The 24,863-nt window shown below is 53.3% G+C and overlaps 1 protein-coding gene across 1 annotated transcript in view; it reads left to right on the top strand.

Moving 5' to 3' along the window:
* Nucleotides 1-24,863, top strand: part of LOC147729472 (unconventional myosin-X-like) — a 763,954-nt gene that overhangs the window by 357,444 nt on the left and 381,647 nt on the right. The window contains exons 7-8 of the mRNA XM_086954339.1: nt 9,848-9,861; nt 10,190-10,274. Coding sequence (XP_086810465.1) covers nt 9,848-9,861; nt 10,190-10,274 — 99 coding nt within the window. The remainder of the gene's footprint in view (nt 1-9,847; nt 9,862-10,189; nt 10,275-24,863) is intronic.

Genomic DNA, 24,863 nt, shown 5'->3' with positions numbered 1-24,863 from the left:
GCGTAGAAGGAAGGGCACGCCCTATCATGGCTGCCAGGTGCGGTACGATGCGGTGGTCGATGTGAGAGTGGGTACAGGAGTTCACTGCACTGCTCGTCCTATGTCCATCTATGCTGGAAAAACTGCAGCATAGAGGCGGGGACCGGCCTACGAGCCCCCAAAAGGCTGCGGAGGGCCCGCTCCCCAAACAATGGTGTACCCAGCGCACCTCCCAGCCTCTCGCCCTTGCATCTTTCAGTACCTCCGGGGATACCGGCACAGCATGGCGGGCCGGGGGTCTCCCCAGGGCTGCTGGGATCCAGGCCGAGCTATGCAGACCGTGCGCCCACCCAGGAACCAAGGACTCGGACCCACCTGTATCCCTCTGTAGGAATGGGAGAGCCTGCAGCAGACACCGTGCCGGTCACGGGAGAGCCCGCAGCAGACAAGTGCTGGTCACGAGATTGACCGCAGCAGACACCGTGCCGGTCACGGGATTGTCCGCAGCAGACACCGTGCCGGTCACGGGAGAGCCCGCAGCAGACACCATGCTGGTCACGGGAGAGCCCGCAGCAGACACGTGCTGGTCACGAGATTGACCGCAGCAGACACTGTGCCGGTCACGGGATTGCCCGCAGCAGACACCGTGCCGGTCACGGGAGAGCCCGCAGCAGACACCGTGCCGGTCACGGTAGAGCCCGCAGCAGACACCGCGGGAGAGCCCGCAGCAGACACCGTGCCGGTCACGGGATTGCCCGCAGTAGACCCCGTGCCGGTCACAGGTCACAGGTTTGACTCCCCTGGAGGCACAGCTGGTGCCGCGCCTTCTGGGATGTAGAGGTCCATCAAAGCTCTACAGCTCACTAGTGATCAAAGCGCCTCACTCCTGGATCAGACTCCAGGAGAGGTGGGCCAAAGACCTAGGAGAACTAGCCCACATGGACAGCTGTGAAGCCAAACTGGCCCTATGTATGGGATGCTGAGGTACTTAGTAGCGAAAAGAGACATTGCAAAGCCCCCGGCAAGGGCAACATGGGCACCCGGAATAGACTATAAGAAAAATATTTAAAAATGTATTTATTTATTATTTTCTAGCTAGTCCCATTCCTAAAATACAGTATTTAAACTTTAATCTGTACCCTGGATTTCTACACAGGGCAGCTAGGCCTGGCCTAGTGAAAAATACAGCTTTCAGGCGTTACTTATTGCAAGGACGTGTTAACATTACGTTTCTACATATCCTACTTTTAAATACCATCAGGTGTGGCCTGCACAGGTAAGAGCAGTGGGGCAGGACGGCCGAGTGCAAGATCAGTATTTTTTTATTTTTACCGATCTGTGGGGTATGAGGCCTACATAGGGGTCATTTACTCATATTTAAAACATATGTTTTGGCCTTCAAAAGGAAATATTTGCACTCCTACACTAGGACATTGGGAGCAGATACTGCCCTCACTCATACACTGTGGCATCGGGAGCAGATACTGCCCTCACTCATACACTGTGGCATCGGGAGCAGATACTGCCCTCAACCATACACTGTGGCATCGGGAGCAGATACTGCCCTCACTCATACACTGTGGCATCGGGAGCAGATACTGCCCTCAACCATACACTGTGGCATCGGGAGCAGATACTGCCCTCACTCATACACTGTGGCATCGGGAGCAGATACTGCCCTCACTCATACACTGTGGCATCGGGAGCAGATACTGCCCTCAACCATACACTGTGGCATCGGGAGCAGATACTGCCCTCACTCATACACTGTGGCATCGGGAGCAGATACTGCCCTCAACCATACACTGTGGCATCGGGAGCAGATACTGCCCTCACTCATACACTGTGGCATCGGGAGCAGATACTGCCCTCAACCATACACTGTGGCATCGGGAGCAGATACTGCCCTCACTCATACACTGTGGCATCGGGAGCAGATACTGCCCTCAACCATACACTGTGGCATCGGGAGCAGATACTGCCCTCAACCATACACTGTGGCATCAGGAGCAGATACTGCCCTCACTCATTCACTGTGGCATCGGGAGCAGATACTGCCCTCACTCATTCACTGTGGCATCGGGAGCAGATACTGCCCTCACTCATACTCTGCAGCATCGGGAGCAGATACTGCCCTCACTCATACACTGCGGCATCGGGAGCAGATACTGCCCTGACTCATTCACTGTGGCATCGGGAGCAGATACTGCCCTCACTCATACACTGTGGCATCGGGAGCAGATACTGCCCTCACTCATACACTGTGGCATCGGGAGCAGATACTGCCCTCACTCATACACTGTGGCATCGGGAGCAGATACTGCCCTCAGCCATACACTGTGGCATCGGGAGCAGATACTGCCCTCACTCATTCACTGTGGCATCGGGAGCAGATACTGCCCTCACTCATACACTGTGGCATCGGGAGCAGATACTGCCCTCACTCATACACTGTGGCATCGGGAGCAGATACTGCCCTCAACCATGCACTGTGGCATCAGGAGCAGATACTGCCCTCACTCATACACTGCAGCATCGGGAGCAGATACTGCCCTTACTCATTCACTGTGGCATCAGGAGCAGATACTGCCCTCACTCATTCACTGTGGCATCGGGAGCAGATACTGCCCTCACTCATTCACTGTGGCATCGGGAGCAGATACTGCCCTCACTCATACACTGTGGCATCGGGAGCAGATACTGCCCTGACTCATACACTGCAGCATCGGGAGCAGATACTGCCCTCACTCATACACTGCGGCATCGGGAGCAGATACTGCCCTCACTCATACACTGTGGCATCGGGAGCAGATACTGCCCTCACTCATACACTGCGGCATCCAGAGCAGATACTGCCCTCCCTCATACACTGCAGCATCGGGAGCAGATACTGCCCTCACTCATACACTGCGGCATCGGGAGCAGAGACTGCCCTCACTCATACACTGTGGCATCGGGAGCAGATACTGCCCTCACTCATACACTGCGGCATCGGGAGCAGATACTGCCCTCACTCATACACTGTGGCATCGGGAGCAGATACTGCCCTCACTCATACACTGCAGCATCGGGAGCAGATACTGCCCTCACTCATACACTGCGGCATCGGGAGCAGATACTGCCCTCCCTCATACACTGTGGCATCGGAAGCAGATACTGCCCTCACTCATACACTGTGGCATCAAGAGAAGATACTGCCCTCACTCATACACTGCGGCATTGGGAGCAGATACTGCCTTCACTCATACACTGCGGCATCGGGAGCAGATACTGCCCTCACTCATACACTGTGGCATCGGGAGCAGATACTGCCCCCACTCCTTCACTGTGGCATCAGGAGCAGATACTGCCCTCACTCATACACTGTGGCATCGGGAGCAGATGCTGCCCTCAGTCATACACTGCGGCATCGGGAGCAGATACTGCCCTCACTCATACACTGCAGCATCGGGAGCAGATACTGCCCTCACTCATACACTCTGGCATCGGGAGCAGATACTGCCCTCTCTCATACACTGCGGCATTGAGAGCAGATACTGCCCTCACTCATACACTGCAGCATCGGGAGCAGATACTGCCCTCACTCATACACTGCGGCATCGGGAGCAGATACTGCCCTCCCTCATACACTGTGGCATCGGAAGCAGATACTGCCCTCACTCATACACTGTGGCATCAAGAGAAGATACTGCCCTCACTCATACACTGCGGCATTGGGAGCAGATACTGCCTTCACTCATACACTGCGGCATCGGGAGCAGATACTGCCCTCACTCATACACTGTGGCATCGGGAGCAGATACTGCCCCCACTCCTTCACTGTGGCATCAGGAGCAGATACTGCCCTCACTCATACACTGTGGCATCGGGAGCAGATACTGCCCTCCCTCATACACTGTGGCATCGGGAGCAGATACTGCCCTCACTTATACACTGTGGCCTTGGGAGCAGATACTGCCCTGACTCATACACTGTGGCATCGGGAGCAGATACTGCCCTCACTTATACACTGTGGCATCGGGAGCAGATACTGCCCTCCCTCATACACTGTGGCATCAGGAGCAGATACTGCCCTCACTTATACACTGTGGCCTTGGGAGCAGATACTGCCCTGACTCATACACTGCGGCATCGGGAGCAGATACTGCCCTCCCTCATACACTGCGGCATCGGGAGCAGATACTGCCCTCACTCATACACTGCGGCATCGGGAGCAGATACTGCCCTCACTCATACACTGTGGCATCGGGAGCAGATACTGCCCTCACTCATACACTGCAGCATCGAGACCAGATACTGCCCTCCCTCATACACTGCAGCATCGGGAGCAGATACTGCCCTCACTCATACACTGCGGCATCGGGAGCAGATACTGCCCTCACTCATACACTGTGGCATGGGAGCAGATACTGCCCTCACTCATACACTGTGGCATCGGGAGCAGATACTGCCCTCACTCATACACTGCGGCATCGAGAGCAGATACTGCCCTCACTCATGCCCTGCGACATCGAGACCAGATACTGCCCTCACTCATACACTGCGGCATTGAGAGCAGATACTGCCCTCACTCATACACTGCGGCATCGAGAGCAGATACTGCCCTCCCTCATACACTGCGGCATCGAGAGCAGATACTGCCCTCACTCATACACTGCAGCATCGGGAGCAGATACTGCCCTCACTCATACACTGTGGCATCGGGAGTAGATACTGCCCTCACTCATACACTGCGGCATCAGGAGCAGATACTGCCCTCACTCATACACTGCGGCATCGGGAGCAGATACTGCCCTCACTCATACACTGTGGCATCGGGAGCAGATACTGCCCTCACTCATACACTGCGGCATCGGGAGCAGATACTGCCCTCCCTCATACACTGTGGCATCGGAAGCAGATACTGCCCTCACTCATACACTGTGGCAACAAGAGAAGATACTGCCCTCACTCATACACTGCGGCATTGGGAGCAGATACTGCCCTCACTCATACACTGCGGCATCGGGAGCAGATACTGCCCTCACTCATACACTGCGGCATCAGGAGCAGATACTGCCCTCACTCATACACTGTGGCATCGGGAGCAGATACTGCCCTCACTCATACACTGCGGCATCGGGAGCAGATACTGCCCTCCCTCATACACTGTGGCATCGGAAGCAGATACTGCCCTCACTCATACACTGTGGCAACAAGAGAAGATACTGCCCTCACTCATACACTGCGGCATTGGGAGCAGATACTGCCCTCACTCATACACTGCGGCATCGGGAGCAGATACTGCCCTCACTCATACACTGCGGCATCGGGAGCAGATACTGCCCTCACTCATACACTGTGGCATCGGGAGCAGATACTGCCCTCACTCATACACTGCGGCATCGGGAGCAGATAGTCAAGTCAAGTCAAGTCAGAAAATTTATATAGCGCGCTATATACCCGGAGGGTCTCAAGGCGCTTGAAGAGGGGTGGGGAATTATTAGTCAAATATCCACGTTTTAAGTTGCTTTCTGAATGCTAGGTGGTTCTGAGTAAGGCGAAGGTGAGTGGGAAGTGAGTTCCAGGTTTTTGCTGCCAGGTAGGAAAAGGATCTGCCTCCCATGTTGGTTTTGTTGATGCGAGGTACAGTGGCCAGGGCTTGGTTGGATGATCGTAGTTGGCGTGAGGGGGTGTAGAAGGACAGTCGTGTGTTGAGGCATTCTGGTCCGATTTCGTAGAGTGCTTTGTGTGCGTGGGTTAGGAGCCGGAAAGTGATCCTCTTATTGACGGGGAGCCAGTGGAGATTTTTCAGGTGACCAGAGATGTGTTCTTTGCGCGGGATGTCTAATATGAGCCTGGCTGAAGCGTTCTGGATTCGTTGGAGTTTTTTCTGGAGTTTGGCGGAAGTACCGGCGTAGAGGGTGTTTCCGTAGTCCAGTCGGCTCGTGACCAGAGCGTGGGTGACCGTTTTCCTAGTTTCGGTGGGGATCCAACAAAATGTTTTTTTGAGCATGCGAAGAATGTTGAAGCAGGATGAAGAGACGGCGTTGACTTGTCTATTCATTGAAAGTGAGGAATCCAGGATGACGCCTAAGTTCCGTGCGTGGTCCGTCGGGATGGGTGCTTTTCCAAGGGCTTCTGGCCACCAAGAGTCGTCCCAGGCAGAGGGGGAGGTGCCTAAGATAAGGACTTCTGTTTTGTCTGAGTTCAGTTTCAGACGGCTGTGTTTCATCCATTCGGCAACTTCTTTCATTCCTTCGTGAAGGTTAGTTTTGGCGGTGCTAGGGTCGTTGGTGAGTGAAAGGATCAGTTGAGTGTCATCCGCGTGTTGAGGTTGTGTTGGCGTGCGATGGCCGCGAGGGGGCTCATGTATACGTTGAAGAGGGTGGGACTGAGTGAGGATCCATGGGGTACGCCGCAGATGACTTCAGTGGCCTCTGATATGAATGGTGGAAGGCGGACTCTCTGGGTTCTTCCGGTGAGGAACGAGGTGATCCATTCCAATGCTTTTCCTTGTATTCCGATGTTTTTGAGGCGCTGTAGAAGGGTGCTGTGGCAGACTGTGTCGAAGGCTGCGGAGAGGTCAAGGAGGATGAGGGCGACTGTGTCTCCATTGTCCAGGAGGGTTCGAATGTCGTCTGTTGCTGCGATGAGGGCGGTTTCAGTGCTGTGTTTGGTTCGGAAGCCGGATTGTGAGGAGTCGAGGGATTTGTTTGTTTCAAGGAAGGCGGCGAGCTGGTTGTTGACCGCTTTCTCGATGACTTTGGCCGGGAATGGAAGGAGCGAGATGGGGCGGTAGTTTTTGAGTTCGGTGGGGTCAGCTGTGGGTTTCTTCAGGAGGGCGCTGAGTTCGGCATGTTTCCAGCTTTCCGGGAAGGTGGCGGAGTTGAACGAGCAGTTGATGACATCTCGGAGGTGTGGTGCTATGATGGAGTCTGCTTTGTTGAAGATGTGGTAAGGGCATGGGTCAGTTGGGGATCCTGAGTGGATGGAGTTCATCAGGCGGATGGTGTCCTCAGTGGAGATTGGGTTCCAGTCGTTGAGGGTGTTCAAGGGAGGTGGGGGTCCTGCAGGGGGTTGGGTGGGTTGGTCTACGGGTTGGTTGTCGAAGCTGTTGTGGATGTCTGCGATTTTGTTGTGGAAGAATGAGGCTAGGGAGTCGCAGAGGGCTTGGGAGGGGGTGATGTCGTTGGAGTTGGCCGTGGGATTGGTAAATTCCTTGACGATATTGAATAGTTCTTTGCTGTTGTGGGCGTTGTTATCTAGTCGGTCCTTGAAAGCGGCTTTCTTGGCTTTTCGGATCAGTTGGTGGTGTGAGCGGGTGGCGTTTTTGAAGGCTACCTTGGTGCTGGTGGTTGGATCTTTTTTCCAGGCCTTCTCAAGGGAGCGGCAGAGTTTCTTGGATTTCTTAAGATCATCGTTGAACCAAGAGGCCTTCTTGCTGCCGAGTTTGTTTTGTCGTTTTTTCAATGGTGCTAGGATGTTGGCGCTGTTGGATAACCATAGGGTGAGGTTGGAGGCGGCTTGATCGGGATTTGAGGAGTGGGCAGGGGGGTTAAGAAGAAGCGATGAGGAGATCTGGTCGATGGTGATTTTGTTCCAGTTTCTTTGCAGAGTTGTTTGGGGGTGGTTGTTCGGTTTGGGTTTGTTGTAGGTAAAGTGGACGCAGCTGTGGTCAGTCCAAAGGAGATTCGTGGTGTGACTGAAGGAGACATGATTGCTGGAGGTGAAGATAGGGTCGAGTGTATGACCTGCGATGTGGGTGGGGGAAGTGACGAGTTGTTTAAGTCCGAGGTTGGCGAGGTTGTCCAAAAGGGTGGTGGAGTTGCGGTCGTTGTGCTTTTCAAGGTGAAAGTTGAGGTCTCCCAGAAGGATGTAATCTTTGGAGGGGTGCGCGTGTGGAGTGATGAAGTCCGTGATGTCCTCACTAAATTGAGCGCGGGGTCCTGGAGGTCTGTAAAGGAGGGTGCCCCTGAGTGTGGTCTTGGGGTCGATGTGGATCTGGAAGTGGAGGTGTTCGGAGTTGGCGAGATTGGCGTCTGAGCTGGTTGAGATGCGGATTGATTTCTTATGGACGATAGCGATTCCTCCTCCTGTGTGGCCGGTGCAGTCCTTGCGTATGATCTTATAATCTTCAGGGATGGCAATGGTGATGTCTGGGGCAGAAGAGGCGTTCATCCATGTTTCTGTTAGGAAGGCGACGTCCGGAGAGATGGTGTCTAGTAGATTCCATAGGTCAATGGCGTGCCTGTGGACCGATCGGGTGTTGAGCAAGATGCATTGTAGGTGGTTGGGGTCGGGTCTCTGTGGTGTGATCGTAGCTGAGTTGTGGACGTTGCCGTAGAATTTGCAGGAGTTGCATGAGAAAGGACCGTGGGTTTGTCCAGGAGCAGCTTGGATGCAGTTGGGGGAGCGGCCGGGGTTAAGGGCTAGGAGGGTGGTGGCATTGTAAGTGATGCGGGAGGGGTGGGTGGTGCGGGGGCCAGGGGGTCCGGCGCTGGGCGCGGTCCAGGCGCGGACGGGCGTAGACGGGCTTACCTTTGGCGCACCTTCGGTGCGGCTGGGGCGCGGTCGCTGCGCGTAAACGCTGCGCGCGGGAACAGCTGTCATATATGGATAGTGGAGGGGGAGGGGCGAGGGCATCTCAGCTGGGAGGCGGGGCGGGTTTACTATGACCACAACAACAAACAAAATGGCAGCGGAGCGCTGGGGGATAACGCGCAAACACAGACACAGTTACACTGGCAAATTATAATGAAAACAGAGCTAAAGCGGCGATTTTAAATGAAAGCAGAGCAAAAATCGGCTAGCGAGGCAGATTGCAGGCAATAATAACGAGGCAGTGGTAGGAAGCGCTGCACAGTTACATTGGCAAATTTATAATGAAAACAGAGCTAAAGCGGCGATTTCAAATGAAAGCAGAGCAAAAATCGGCTAGCGAGGCAGATTGCAGGCAATAATAACGAGGCAGTGATAGGAAGCGCTGCACAACGATACCAGGTGTCGTCACACACACTGGGGAGTGACCACTCGGCTTGAGAGCGAAGAGCGAGTCACTGCCCTCACTTATACACTGTGGCCTTGGGAGCAGATACTGCCCTCACTCATACACTGCGGCATCGGGAACAGATACTGCCCTCACTCATACACTGCAGCATTGGGAGCAGATACTGCCCTCACTCATACACTGCGGCATCAGGAGCAGATCCTGTCCTCACTCATACACTGCGGCATCGGGAGCAGATACTGCCCTCACTCATACACTGCGGCATCGGGAGCAGATACTGTCCTCACTCATACACTGTGGCATTCGCAGCAGATACTGCCCTCACTCATACACTGCGGCATCGGGAGCAGATACTGCCCTCACTCATTCACTGCGGCATCGGGAGCAGATACTGCCCTCACTCATACACTGCGGCATCGGGAGCAGATACTGCTCTCACTCATACACTGCGGCATCGGGAGCAGATACTGCCCTCACTCATACACTGTGGCATCGGGAGCAGATACTGCCCTCACTCATACACTGTGGCATCGGGAGCAGATACTGCCCTCACTCATACACTGTGGCATCGGGAGCAGATACTGCCCTCACTCATACACTGCGGCATCAGGAGCAGATACTGCCCTCACTCATACACTGCGGCATCGGGAGCAGATACTGCCCTCACTCATACACTGCGGCATCGGGAGCAGATACTGCCCTCCCTCATACATCAAGACATTGGGTCATTCCTGCCCTTGCATATACATCAGGATATCAAGATTTCCCCTGTTAATTGGTTTGTATATTCGGCTCATGTAGAGGTCAAAGGTTCAAACCTAGCAGTAAGGATGGTGTATACTTCAAAAGCACCACTATGTCCTTAACCTACCTGTACAGATTTACTGGAAAAGGTGAGTACTGATGCTGTCAGCATCTGCAGGCGCCTTGATGTCGTCTCAGTCCATGCCCATTCTTGGACCACCTCACTCCGCGTGCACTGGTGAACCCCCTCGGTCCTGGCTGATTTCTTTCCTCTTCCACCCCTCCACAGGCTTCTCTGGTCTGGTGTCCTTGGTTCTTCATACCTGGTCCTAAGGGGATACGACGAGTCTCACCCCTTCCATTTCATACCATGTACCCTAATCTCCCCCCTCCCCCGTCATATTCCTGTAATATTTCTGTGATCTGTCTCCATGCTTCTGCCTCACTCCTCTGCCTCTGACATTTTGTGTGTTTCAGAACCGGGTGGTTCGTCAGAACCCTGCTGAGAGGAATTACCATATCTTCTATGCACTGCTGACCGGAGTCCAGGGGGAGGAGAGAGGTGAGGCGCTCCCGGGGTCTCTAGGACTTCAAGAGCTCACTGGGTCCAGTCCCTGCATCAAGATTATGTATTTATTTGGAAAGTTTTGTATAAGCATGAATGTGGCCCAGGAGGTGGGATAAGGGGATTTTACAAGAGCCGAAGATAAGGAAACGGTACCACGTGTTGGTAAACATGGGTGGCAGCACAGAAACGAAGCGCGTGTTGTCAGCAGCATCAGCCAAACAGAGAGAGCGAAGGACACAGGTACACGAGGTAGGATTGCATCTCTGTAGATGGAGGAGACTTGGGGCCATGTGTAAGCCTACACTTTTTCGCCATTCACCATTTCTGAGTGTAGATTTATTCAAAAGTGTACACAGTTCGCGGGTTGGGGACATCTAAAACGGAATGTTTGAGGCATGTGAGCTGTAAATCACATGCCGTGCATATATCGCCATCTGGTGTTTGGCCCGGACATTAGCGCTTTGTTTTCCTTCAGAGAAGTCTTTCCAGTCGCGAGGTAGGTGACGCCTCCTTTCGGTGATAGCGCACATGGGCACCGACTCCATTGTTACACTGTTTTCCCACAGAAGGTGAGAATGGTGTAAGTAAGAGTGGAATAGAGATGCCCATATGTATGTATCTAAGTAAGATAGTACTGGAACAGATACCGGTAACCGGGGAGGAGGGAGGGCACATGTGACTCTTTAGATCTACATACCAAGAACAGATGCTTACTGGGTAAGTAACATTTACCGTTCGAGGCATATGAGCTGTAGATCAAAAACAAAGTGCAAGCGTCCAGGCCCAACACCAGATGGCAATCTATGCATAGTATGTGGTTCTACAGCTCTACATGCCAAGAACAGATGCATACTGGGTAAGTAGCATTTTCCTTACAACTGTAAAGTTTCTACGAAGAAATTTTTGCACCACAGTGGCAGAGATCTCCCTATGGGAAAATATAAGAAAAATAATGTTTATTATACCATTTTTTTATGTATATGTGGTTTGAGTACACATGAGGCACATGCTTGATATAATGTCTCGTAGTAGTAAAAAACAGGAGTATAACCCATAGACCGAATTGAGATCTGGGTGTATCTGTAGTAAGAGCAACAATATCTCAATCGGATTTAATGGGAAAGACAAATATATGTGTATGTACAAGACATTACAAGATCGCCAAAGAACGAGAGACTCTCAATAGCAAGTTTTTTAGAAAGTGCATGTAGCATCATATATTTAAAAACATTTTATACAGGACAGTTGTGGAAGCACTGTTGGCATAAAATGCTGTGGCAACCCGAGGGGGCTTTGTGCACTTGGTGATCGTGAGACAAAGAGGGACAGCGCGAGTGACAGGTGTAAAAAAAACAGCGAAGGACGCAAGGTGACAAAGTGGAAGACAATATGTACAGAAACAGTGGTTCGTCATCAATAGAAGGAGAAGAATGTTTTTGTTTGGGAACCAAAGTTGAGGGTGCGCCGTAAGTTGCGCTGTACGTTGGGATCTAACGTCTCAACAGTGGTGTTCAGGCATGGCCTAACCGTCCGTCCTGTAGGACGTAAAACACAGAGCTCCTGCAGACATCGTAGACTCTGGATCTTAAAATCCTGAATGTAATCACCTGACCAAGCCAAGGGGGCAGCAGAACCCGGTGACACTAAGGGGGATACCTGCGGCCCAGCTACCCACAAGAGAGGTGCAGAGTCAATGATTGCTGCGGTGCCAGCCACCGAGATTGAGCAGGCAAGATGGAACCTGGCTGCGCCTGATTGGAGCCAGCAAGTGCCTGAGAATCACTGGGAGGAAATTGTGACCCTCGGGCATAGAGCGGGTGAGCGGAAGCCTTATCCCAGGCTCCCTGAACGGAGGAAACTGGCCAGCAGGTACTGTAGTGCAACCCTGACTGGCGTGAGGCTCGTCGGGCCCATCCAAACTGCTGTGAGGAGTCGGGAGGCCAAGGTGTGGTCCGCCAGACCCTGCAGCTGGAAGACCTTCACAATTAGGATGAAGAGCAGAGGCAGCGGGCGGGTTGGGCTGCATTCGTAACACGCAAGCTCCATGCATACCCGAGCCATGACATAAGTGAGAGTGGGAGTTGGCCCTGGGGACAGCGGGTGCACACAGCGTAAGTGAGAGTGGGAGCCAACCCTGGGGGGCAGCAGGTGCACACTGCATAAGTGAGAGTGATAGCTGGCCCTGGGGGACAGCGGATGAACATGGCATAAGTGAGAGTGTGAGCCAGCCCTGGGGGACAGCGGGTGCACACGGCATAAGTGATAGTGGGAGCTGGCCCTTGGGGACAGCGGGTGCACATGGCATAAAAGAGAGTGGGAGCCAACCCTGGAGGGCAGCAGATGCACCCGGCATAAGTGAGAGTGGGATCTGGCCCTTGGGGACAGCGGGTGCACACAGCGTAAGTGAGAGTGGGAGCCAACCCTGGGGGGCAGCAGGTGCACACTGCATAAGTGAGAGTGATAGCTGGCCCTGGGGGACAGCGGGTGCACAGGGCATAAGTGAGAGTGGGAGCTAGCCCTGGGGGACAGCGGATGAACATGGCATAAGTGAGAGTGTGAGCCAGCCCTGGTGGACAGCGGGTGCACACGGCATAAGTGATAGTGGGAGCTGGCCCTTGGGGACAGCGGGTGTACATGGCATAAGTGAGGGTGGGAGCCAACCCTGGAGGGCAGCAGGTACACACGGAATAAGTGAGAGTGGGATCTGGCCCTGGGGGACAGCGGGTGCACAGGGCTTAAGTGAGAGTGGGAGCTAGCCCTGGGGGACAGCGGATGAACATGGCATAAGTGAGTGTGAGCCAGCCCTGGGGGACAGCGGGTGCACACGGCATAAGTGATAGTGGGAGCTGGCCCTTGGGGACAGCGGGTGCACATGGCATAAGTGAGAGTGGGAGCCAACCCTGGAGGGCAGCAGGTGCACACAGCATAAGTGAGAGTGGGATCTGGCCCTTGGGGACAGCGGGTGCACACAGCGTAAGTGAGAGTGGGAGCCAACCCTGGGGGGCAACAGGTGCACACTGCATAAGTGAGAGTGATAGCTCGCCCTGGGGGACAGCGGGTGCACAGGGCTTAAGTGAGAGTGGGAGCTAGCCCTGGGGGACAGCGGATGAACATGGCATAAGTGAGTGTGAGCCAGCCCTGGGGGACAGCGGGTGCACACGCCATAAGTGATAGTGGGAGCTGGCCCTTGGGGACAGCGGGTGCACATGGCATAAGTGAGAGTGGGAGCCAACCCTGGAGGGCAGCAGGTGCACACGGCATAAGTGAGAGTGTGAGCTAGCCCTGGGGGACAGCGGGTGCACACGGCATAAGTGAGAGTGGGAGCCAAGTCTGGGAAGCTCAGAGATAGATGGGACTCATATTGGCCCATATCACTGCTTAACGCAGATGTCCAGATCCTGGCTAAACTCCCTGCGACCAGACACATGGTGGTGGTGACAGAGTTGGTAAACCCGGATCAGAATGGATTTTTGCCAGCTCGCGCAACCAGACTGAACCTGAGAAGACCACAGAACAACTTGGCGGGGTCCTTTCCCGCTGGACGGGTGATTGCCTCGTAGACGCAAATAAGGCCTTCGACTTGGTGGAATGGGCATACCTCTTTCGGATGCTGGCTAAGATGGGGTTTGGCCCCAAATATATCAGGTGGGTCAAACTGCTCTATGATCGGTCTACGGTCAGAAGGCAGATTAATGGCCAAATCATGCAGGCATTTAGAGTGAGAAGAGACATGCGTCAAGAGTGTCCACGCTCACCGATGTTGTCTGCTCTGGCAAGAGAAGTCTTGGCGGAATGTGTGCATCTGGACACGCAGGTCTTGGCTGGCTGGGGGTGATGGAAGAGATGAGTGCTTATCTATCTATGCTTACGAAATGTTATTATATCTGGCAAACTTGGTCCCAACACTGGACACTGGATATTTTCTGCATAGTTGAGGACCATTTAGGCTTTACCATAACTTGGGACAAATCTTTCTTGTTCCCTTAAATAAATGCAAACCCTGAGCAACCAAGATTAAAAAACTGTGATGGACGAGTACAAAATAGTCTTGGTTCTTCGTTCTTTGTTTCTCCTTCACATTTCACTTGGTGTTCTCACTACACTTGATAATCACTCTGGTAACGTCTGTAGCCAACACGTGTTTCGTCAGTTCGGTACATACACCTCTGACTTCATCAGGGCTGCCGTCATCATCCATCTATTTCATGATAAGTAAACGTGACGGGTCAACACCAGTTCTTCAGTAATTCTATGATAAGTTAATAATCGACTCCTCTTTTTATTGTACGGTTTATTCCATAAGTCCGAAGGTGAATGCCTGTATCTAGCGGTCACTTCCAAAGGAGGGTACTCCACCGTGTGTGTACCGGCATTACGAAGAACAAAGACTATTTTGTACTCGTACATCAGTTTTTGAATATTGGTTGCTCGGGTTTGCATTTATTGAAGGTGATTGAGGTTTTCCTCAACATATCGAGTGTGGTGGTGGCGCTTCTTTTCCCTTGGAGCACCGTGATTTTTCAGATTAAGTTGGGAATCCTCGAGGTTGCGCTAGCAATTATCCTTGACACCATATTTATTGTTTCTTTATTGTTCCTTAAGGGGAGACACTCGCACGGCTGCTACGGGTAGAGGCAGAGCAGTGTAAATATCTGGGGATCTGGATTACTAAATATCCAGGCTCCCAATTCTGGGACACTTGCTCAAAAGTTGGCCTGGGCGGTGAACTCAGGTTCATTCGCCAGAGATTTCTGCGCTCTGCGGAGCATGCAGAGTTACGAAAAACTCCGCTCTGCTGAGCAGAGAAGACTTTCCCCTTGCCTGTGCTAGCCAAGGCCAAGTTGGCAAGCAAGGAAAATCCATCTCCCGGCTAGATTTCTCAACGCAGGCGGTCGGGTTTCTCAATGTGAGCGGTCACAATCGCTCGCTTTGAAAAATCTGTTCGCATTGAGAAAGCTGCCACTCGGGTAGAAAATCTACTCAAGCAGCAGAAAGAAGCAACATCCTCTTGCGCTGCACATGGTGCAGTTTGTGCATTTTACAACACGGAACAAACACCTGGCGCTGAAAATCAATGCGAACGGCATGACCAAATGCACTCCGGCTCTTGCAAAGTTTTTAGGTCTCTTCACAGAGTTCTCCGCCCAGGCCTACTCAAAAGACTGGAGCAAGACATGAAACATTGGCAGTCGCTGCCGCTTTTGCTGCGGGGGAGGTGGCCATATTGAAAATGGCAGCACTGCTCAGGATTTTGTACGTACTCCAGACAAGCCCATATAAGACTTCGGACGGTTCTTTACTAAGGTGGACGCATTTGAGCTGACACTACTCTGGACAAGGGGACAGCCTCATGGTGATCTGAGAGTCCTTCAGAGAGCTAAATCTGAGGGAGGTGTTGGATGGTGACATTTTATGGTCTCGGGCACTGGACCAGGGCGGCTTAATTTGCGGGAGTGCCTCTTCATAATATGAGAAAACACACGTGTGAGTGACTGGAATTGAATCAGGGAATGTTATGCTTTATTACACTGAAACTACTTTATCAAGAAGCGTAAAGAAAACACTTTATAATGTAATAAGATGCTGTGTCTTAGAAAAGACTAAATGGCAGAGGACTCGTGTTAGAAATAGAACAAAGGCATATAATGGAATGCTTTTAGAACAACAGGAATACAGGAACAAGAGGATACACATTTGTGAATATATTAAACATAGGTAACAGTGTCAAGATTGCAACAGCCTTGACCTCTGGTCCAGGCCAGCACTCCCCAGCAGCTCCATCTTGCAGCTCACTCTGCTCCGGTCCAGGGCTTCCTCGTCGAGCAGGGTTCGCGCCAGCAGAGCGCCTCAGGTGGTCTTCTCCTCTTTGCCTACCCACCATCCCCACCTGCATTCTAAACCCCTTCACTCATTTTTATTTACTTTTAATTGGCCTCTGTGTTCCTTTTCTAAACTGTATTCTGTACTGTAATCACTGTAATTTACTGGTTTCTTCTTGTGCATTCTTCCCGCTGCTGCCCCGTGCGGCCCCACCCCCGACACAGTCCCGCTCCTGCCACCCTACCTCTGGTCCCGTCCCTCCCCCCTACTTAATGCCAACCGATGCCCGGTCACACCGCTGGCATGCCTAAGGCAAGCCCGTCTGTGCCCATCTGCGCCTGGACCGTGCCCAGCGCCAGACACCATGGCCCCCGCAAGCACCACAATGCCAGACGCGCTACAACGCCAACCTCCACGCCGGCCGATCTACTGCCTGCTTCAAGTCTACCCCGAAACACACCCACAGTCCCTTCACCTGCCTAATCTGCAGCTTCACCAGCCAGTGTACACCAGCATGTCCTGCTCCCCACCCCACCCCACCCCACCCCCCTAACCAATGCAGGCCACAGCCACCTCCGATGCATACTGCTCAACACCTGCTCCCTCCACAGGCATGCCGTCGAACTCTAGGACCTGCTCGACTCATACTCCCCCAACATCGCCTTCCTGGCGGAGACCTGGATGAACACCTCATAGGCACCCAAAGTTGCCATAACCATCCTGGATGGCTACAAGATCACCCACAGGGACCGCACCAACAGGCCGGGAGGAGGAATCGCCATCGTCCACAGAAATACCCTCAGAATCTCAACCAACACCGAAAACACCCTCAACACCGCCTAACACCTGCACTTCAAATCCACATCGATCCCAACACCACCCTCAGAGGAACCCTCGTGTACAGACCCCCCCGGACCCTGGCCTCGGTTCATCGACTCCATCACAGACGCCATCAGCTCGGTCGGCCCCATTTTCTCCACCAGCAGCCACGTCTCCATCAGCCACACTACCGAACTCCATTGGACTGGCACCGCTGCATCCACTGCGCCTTGAAGAAAACCACCAGCAAAAAATCCTCCACTACAGCTTGAACAATGTCACCAAAGATCAGCTAATCACCACCCTCACCCGAGACCCACCGACTGACCACACCGACACAGCCGCCCACATCCTCAGGCAATGGATCGACGACTGCACCAACAATCTCTCCCCAATGAATAAACCCTCAAACAGACGCACCGACAGGAGAGCCATCTGGTTCATCGCTGACCTCCAGACATACAAGCAGACCTGCCGAAGACTAGAAAAGGAATGGCGCCACGAGCAAACACTGGACAAGCATGCAGCCCTCAAGATTGCCAGCCCCAGACACCACCAACTCATTCGAACGGCCAAAAGTACCTCCTTCAAGGAACGCATCAACAACAGCGCACACAATAGCAGAGAGCTCTTCAACATCGTGAAGGAACTCGCCAACCCCAGCTCCAGCTTCAACGACATCCCGCCATCACAAGACCTCTGACTCTCTAGCTACCTTCATCCATGGCAAGATCGCAGACATCCACGACCGCTTCAACAACCAGACCTCTCTGACAACCTCCAACACCCCAGTCTCACCGCCCCCAGCCACACCGGCTGCCTGACCTACTGGAACCATGTCAATGACGAAGACCCCTCAAGACCATGAACACCTTCCACTCGAGCTCACCATCAGACCCCTGCCCCACCACATCTACAACAATGCGAGCTCCATCATCGCACCCCAACTCCGTAAGATCTTCAACAGCTCATTTGATCTTCAGGAGACTCCTCAAGACCTGGCTGTTGGATCAGTAGCTGCTCCTCCCTCAGCGCCTTGAGACCCTCACGGGTGAGTAGCACACTTTACAAATGTTTTGATTGATTGATTGTCTTGGAGAGCAGAAGACGCGCAATTGCGATGAGACTTAAAATCATAGAGAAATACTTTTCATGATAATGTATGAAGAGAGAGAACTGTCACAATACATGAAAGAACGCAAGAAGAAAAATACCTTTCGTGATAGGTGCGATGGGAGAAATATATTTCTAAGTAATAGCACTGAGAAGGATATATGTTAAAATAATGCATTTCATGATCAATGAAACCGTTGCAGAGAGAAATGCCATTCAGAATACACTAGAAAATATGCAACCTTGGAGAGCAGGTAAACGCGATTGCAATACTGTTTAGAATAACAGCAATGCAGAGGAGAGAGAAAGAGACCATTTCAAAATACAATAAGTATTATAGCTTCAGCCAAAGATGATGGCTGAGGGAGACTACATGTGCGTTGTGACCCAAGGGGTCCCTTCTGCGAGGTAGTCAGTCGAATGGACTGTGGCAGCTCCTTTATAATGATTTAAGGAGGAACAGGCTGGACACAAGTCCAGCATGTCACAGGTTTTGACTGTCAATCATACCACAATTCGGACATTTCTCAGCACCAATATGCGTCACTTCGCTGAATCTTTATAAGAAAAACAGAACTTTGAAAAGGTCATAGGTCATCATCTCACGCCATGTACACGTCTTTAGTTACTTTAAGCTAGCAAAAATATAATAAATTGAAAGCGAGGAAGGAGCCCCCACCATCAAGTACATTGTGATGTTCCTCTTAATGTGAGGAGTTCCGTGTTCTTGTGGTTAGCTATCTCTCAATAGGTGAGAGAAGTGACCTGTGCAAGGAAAGAATGGGGGCTGTGGGACAGAGCTGTAGCTTCGTGTGTGTCGCAGAAGAAATAATTTGTATTTCAGCAGAGAGGCATTAGGGTCAACTACATTAAAAGAACAACTAAGACAGTTTTGTCAACTTAACACCACTCTGTATGCTGGCTGGTGGGGCCATATCAGGGTCTCATGCTTCAGGTGTAGACAGAATGGTCCTGGGGCACTATATGGTAAAACTGGAGCGTGCTTCATGTGGCGCTGCAACAAGTCCTCGCACGTGGGTGAGTGACACAGGAAATAACTACACACACACTGGTCATAGGGTTAGCCGGAAAGACCCCGAGCAGTCTTCCGCATGTTTATTTATACCCCCGGCGCGAGCCCGCCCCGGGGTGTGCGTGCGTGCGTGCAGGCAAAGGGATACAATGTAGGAGAGAGCCCGAGTGGCTCTCTACATCCCTCCTTCAATTTAGTTCTGTTCACGCTGCAGACGCCGGATCTTGTTTCATGGCGATGTCCATGCAAAGTCTCTCAGACGCAGGTTAGGTCTCGGGTTGGGCCTCAGACTGTATCTTGGGTTTCGGGCACATGGTGGCTCGACAACCCCGGCCGGGGTTGCCCCAGTGCTTTCACCCACACCAGTCGCCCTTGGTCGACCTTGCTCTGCGACAGGGTTCGGTGGTGTCGGCCTGGGTGGACCCCTCTTTATTGCTGTATCACTGTTGACATTGGGGTGCTCCTGCCGAGGTCCAGATCTTCATATTCCCCAGCTTCCGTTCCTTCTTCGATTCCTTGTCCTCCAGTTGTCTCGGTTACTTTCTTGAAGCATGACACTTTCCGCGTCACTACTTGTCCATTCCGCTTCGCCGTTACCATTGTCCCTTGGATCTTGTCCACTCTCCACACTTCCGACTCGAACGGAGTTCGGAATTTCCATCCTGGATGGCGGTCTTTGACGACCACCAAGTCTCCTTCTTTTAGGTTGGGTTATTTGGCATGACGATGTTCGCATGCCTTTGTGTTGGTGTTCTGTCTCCTGGCTTGAATGGTCTCAGCATTTCTCTCCGCTGGCACCCAAGTGCTATCGGTCGGGATGCTGTCCAGGGGTGCCCGCTTGAACAGCACATGGGCAGGAGCACACTTTGTCGTTGAATGGGGCGTTTGTCGGTATGCTTCTAAGAATTGGTCAAGGGCTATTTCCGGGTCCTCCCCGTTGTCCACCGCAATCCGGAGTGCTCTGTTCAGTGTTCGCATTAGTCTTTCAACTTCCCCGTTTGCCTGGGGCCGCAGCCGGGGGATTTTTCTGTGCTTGATCCGAAGGGTCTCCAGGTATGACTGAAATTCTCTCCCTTGAAAAGGGGGTCCGTTGTCGGACTTGATTTCCTCCGGTAGCCCCATCGTTGCGAAGACGCGGCTCAGCACCCTTTGACTTGCGGGAACGCAGTTGATGATATGACTTCAACTATTGGGAATTTTGAGATCGAGTCGACTAAGACTAGCATGTGTCTTCCGTCCGTAAAGCTGCCAAAATCTATGCTGAGGTGTGTCCAGGGTGTCTGAGGTGCTTCCTCCGTGATAACAGGTGCTGGGGCTGTATCTCCGCCCGTGATCGTGCAAGCATGGCAGGACAGTATCATGGCGTCTACTTGGTTGTCCATGGCGGGAAGCCACACTTTGCTCCTTAGACGTGCTTTTGTCTTGGCCATGCTTTGATGTCCCACGTGCGCTAAACTTAAGGCTCTCTGTTGGAGACTTTCCGGTATGACGATGAGGTGTCCTCGTAAGATGATTCCTTCATCCCCCATGCTCAGTTCGCTGCGTATCTGCCACAGTTGCTGTCGTGCGTGGCTCACCTCCGGCCGGAGGCTCGAGGCACCATCGAGGAAGCGGGCCCATTGGTTTTCATCCAGAGCTCGGCGAACTTTCACCAGTGTCTCGTCCACGGTGGTTGCTTCTCCAATTTCTTTGAGTGACATATTCTCCGGACACGCAGCCTGCGTGATCATGTGGACAAATTCTTCGACTTCCCCGTCTTCTTCTTTGGGCGGATACTGGTTGATGACGTCCGGGTGCCGGGACAGGTAGTCGGCCGGGTTGTGGGCCCCCGGGCGGAACACGATTTTGAAGTGGTATCCCTGCAGCTGGACTGCCCAGCGTTCAATGCATGGGGGTGCTAGCCGGGATGACCCCGCAAAGAGGGGTAGCAGTGGCTTGTGGTCAGTTACCACCGTGAATTCCTGCCCGCTGAGGTAGAGGTGAAAGTGCTGGCATGCCCACTTGATGGCCAGGGCTTCTCTTTCTATTTGTGCATATCTGGTTTCGGTGTCCGACAGTGCTTTGCTGGCATATGCAACTGGCTTCCACTCTTCGGGTCCGTATTCTTGCAGGAGTACCACTCCCAGGCCCACGGGACTGGCGTCGACGATTAACTCGGTCCGGCGACGTGGCTGGAAGTAGGCCATGGTGGTGTCATCAAGAAGGCTGGCCTTGATTGCTTGAAACGCTTTGTTTGCGGTTCCAGTCCAGTCTCACTTCTGGTCGGCTCTGGTGAGGGCCCTGAGAGGTTCTGCGATCGCGGCTAAGTTGGGTATGAACCGACCACAATAAGTGGCCATGCCCAAGAAGCTGCGTACTTCAGTTGGGTTTCTGGGAGTGCTTTGCTGCCTTGATCGCCTCCGCTTTCTTGGGGTCTACTTTCAGGCCCTCCCTCGTGAAGATGTATCCAAAAAAGTCTATTGACTCCTGGTAGAAGGAGCATTTTGCTCGGTGTAGGGTCAGGCCACTGTCCGCAAGTCTTTGAAGGGCTGCGCTCAGGTTGATGTGATGTTCTTCTAGGGTCGCGGAGTACACCAAGATATCATCGCTGAGGTTGATCACCCCCCTTAGTCCCGATAGTACTTCTCGAATGGCATTTTGGAAGACCTCCGCTGCGGAGGAGACACCAAAGCTGAGCCGGGTGTAGCGTCGCAACCCCACGTGGGTCGAAAAGGTGGTGATGTACCTGCTGGCTGGTTCCAACTCGAGCTGATGGTAACCTGAGTTAAGGTCTAACTTTGAAAACCATTTCGCCCCGTTTAGGTCTGCTACTATATCATCCATGGTGGGGGTGATATGCCTTTCGCGTTTGACGGCCGTATTGGGTAGCCTCATGTCCACACATAGTCGGATTGCCCCTGGCTGCTTCGGTTTTGGTGCGACTACCAGCGGGGAAACCCAGGGTGTCGGGCCCAACACTTTCTTGATTACTCCTAGGTCTTCGAGCTTCCGGAGCTCATCTTCGACCTGTGGCCTTAGATTGAAGGGCACCCTCCGGTGTCGGAGTGCTACAGGCCTGACTGACGTGTCTATGTGCAGCTTGAATTTTCGCCCCTTTAGTTTTCCTAGGCCCTTGAACAGCTCCGGAAAGTCCTTCAGCATGAAATCCGCATGCGCCTGATGCACTTGATTGGCAAAGAATACAAGGCAGAGGTCCTCTGCCGTGTGGCAGCTCAGAAGCGTACCTTTCTTTCCTTCAGTGATGTGAAATTTGGTTTCAGTGGAATACTCGCCGTTGACTACCGTCGTTTGAATTACTCCTCTTAGTGGTAGCGGTTCTGTGCCCCCGTAGGTGTAGATCCTCGCTACGGAGGGTGTCAGTATGGGCTTCGGAGACATCTTCTCGTATTGGTCCGAGTCCATGACATTCACGGACGCCCCCGTATCTATTAGGGCATTGACTTTGGTGCCATCTACTGCTATAGAGCACATGGGCGGCGGCCTCCTTCTTGTGGACACTCTGCTTACATAAGAGATGACGTATACTTCGTCATCCTCATCGTCCTCATACCTTGGTCGTCTTTCCTGGGCCTGAGTGTCCGGAGGAGGTGGTCCGTGGTCGAGGGACAGCTGTCGGATGCGCTGCGTCACTGCCCTGGCTCGTGGACCAGCTGACCTGAATTTCCCTCTCCGACAGACGGCAGCAAAGTGGTTCATACGCCCACACTTGAGGCACGTTTTTCCTTTCGCGCCACATGTGGCCGTGGCCGGGTGATCTTCTCCGCAATATCCGCACTGGTTCCCTCTCGGCGGGGTGTTTCGTTGCCGCGCTGGTGGGAATCTCCTCTGTATCGCGTTGATTCTTTCTTCCTTGATTGGCGTTGTTCTCACAGTAGGCGGGGCAATCACCGGCGTGCGTAACGCTGCTTCCATTTCCTCCGCCCTGACGTCAGACAATTCATGCGACTTGGCTAGGATTAGTATCTCGTCGAGCAATATGCCCGGTTGTCTGAGGATTAGCTTTCTCAGCAGCTTTGACTTGCACCCCACTATGATCTGGTCCCTTATTTCTTCCCGTGGGTTGGTGAACGGGCACGTGCTTGCGAGCCGGCGGAGCCGGGCATAGTACATATCAACCGACTCGGAGTCAGTCTGCCAGGCGCGTTTAAATTTAAATTTTTCAAAGTCATTATTGAGCTGGGGGTCAAAGTGCGCGTTTAAAGCCGCGACCGCAGCATCATAGTCGTGCTCAGGCCCTGTGTTGGGGAGTGAGTCAAACAGATCGTAGATTTCAGGTCCCCCGTATAATGAGGAGAGACCTCTTCACTGTACCATCCGTTTCCCTGGTGCCCTTAAAGTAGAGGTTGAGCCTCCCGACCCACGCTTTCCACCTAAGCGCCGCTGTCGCCGGATCCGCTGTCTCGCTGAAGGGTGAAATTGGCAGCCGCGCTGGAGTGGAGGTGGGCAGGCTCCGCTGGCATGTGGGCTCCTGCCTGGGCTTGGGCCTGTGGTTGTGGTGCTGGTACCACTGGCGGCGGCTGGACTGCTGGAGGTGGGTTCTGACCCATCCCGTCCTGGGCCGCTCCCGTCGCGACTATGAATATGGTGTGGCCTTATGTGTTTGGTCCTGGAACTTTCCGGTGTCGTGGTGTTATTGTGGTGACTGTGCTCTGTCACCGTAGTATGATGCGTTCGTTATGGCTCGTGTACAGTCACTTGGTTTTGCCAATGATTGTTGCGGTATGAATCACTATGCGAGCTATGTGGCCTGTGTCCCTCTCGACTAAGTGTGTTGCAGGCCGGGTGCTTGGGAAGTCAGGTGAGGGTAGGAGGCGATTTGCCTTTGCCAGTGCTTGTTTCCGCTGGGAGCCTGCAGTGGTGAACGGTGCACGCAGTAGCTCTGCGCGATGTCGTTGAGGTCAGGGCTGGCGTGGTTAGAGGCGAGGCTTGGGCTCGATCGCAGTCTTCTGCGAGCAGTGCACACGCTCGCTGCAGAAGGGGGGGGCGGGGGCCGGGATAGGCCTCGCCGGGCCACGTGGTGCTGCCGCGTGCGGGGATCTTGCCTCGTGGCGGTGGGAGGACCCGTCCCAGGGTGCACGCCTCCGCGCAGGCCAGGGGAGAGACACACACGGGTGTCGCGCAAGCGGGGCAGATGGTTGACTCACCCGCAGGATCTCCAGGCAGCACGCCGACACCCTTTCAAGCCCCGCCAGCTGAAGGCGCTCCCTCGCAGGAGACGCGTGGGCGGGCCTCGGGAGTAGGGGCTCGGCACAGCAACGCGGGTGGACACCGCAGCTGGAGGCAGGCGACACGGTGCCACGGGACACTGCAGGGCACGCGTGGCGGCAGACCGGCCTCGTCGCCAATGTGGCACTGCAACAAGGTCTCGCACGTGGGTGAGTGACACAGGAAATAACTACACACACACTGGTCATAGGGTTAGCCGGAAAGACCCCGAGCGGTCTTCCGCATGTTTATTTATACCCCCTGCGCGAGCCCGCCCCGGGGTGTGCGTGCGTGCAGGCAAAGGGATACAATGTAGGAGAGAACCCGAGTGGCTCTCTACACTTCAGAGGCATAGCCTTACAAAATGTTCGGGAATCTTGTAAAGCATCATAAGTGAGTGTAGTGAACAACTGGGCATTTGCAAATAGGGCTGGCCCAGCATTTCCACAGTATAGGATAGGAATGGGAGAGAGGAGGTACCTGCACTCCCTGTACTGGGACAGGCTGATGTCTGAAGCAAGCCCCGTGTTGGAGACAGTGGTGGATATCTGGAGGAGTGACCAGAAGGATTGGGTGGGGGCGCAGGCTGAACC

This window comes from Lissotriton vulgaris, chromosome 2_1 (assembly GCF_964263255.1).
Source record: "Lissotriton vulgaris chromosome 2_1, aLisVul1.2, whole genome shotgun sequence".
Lineage (NCBI taxonomy): Eukaryota > Metazoa > Chordata > Amphibia > Caudata > Salamandridae > Lissotriton > Lissotriton vulgaris.
The sequence above is the reverse complement of the archived record's forward strand: the minus strand, read 5'-3'. Positions and strand labels throughout refer to the sequence as shown.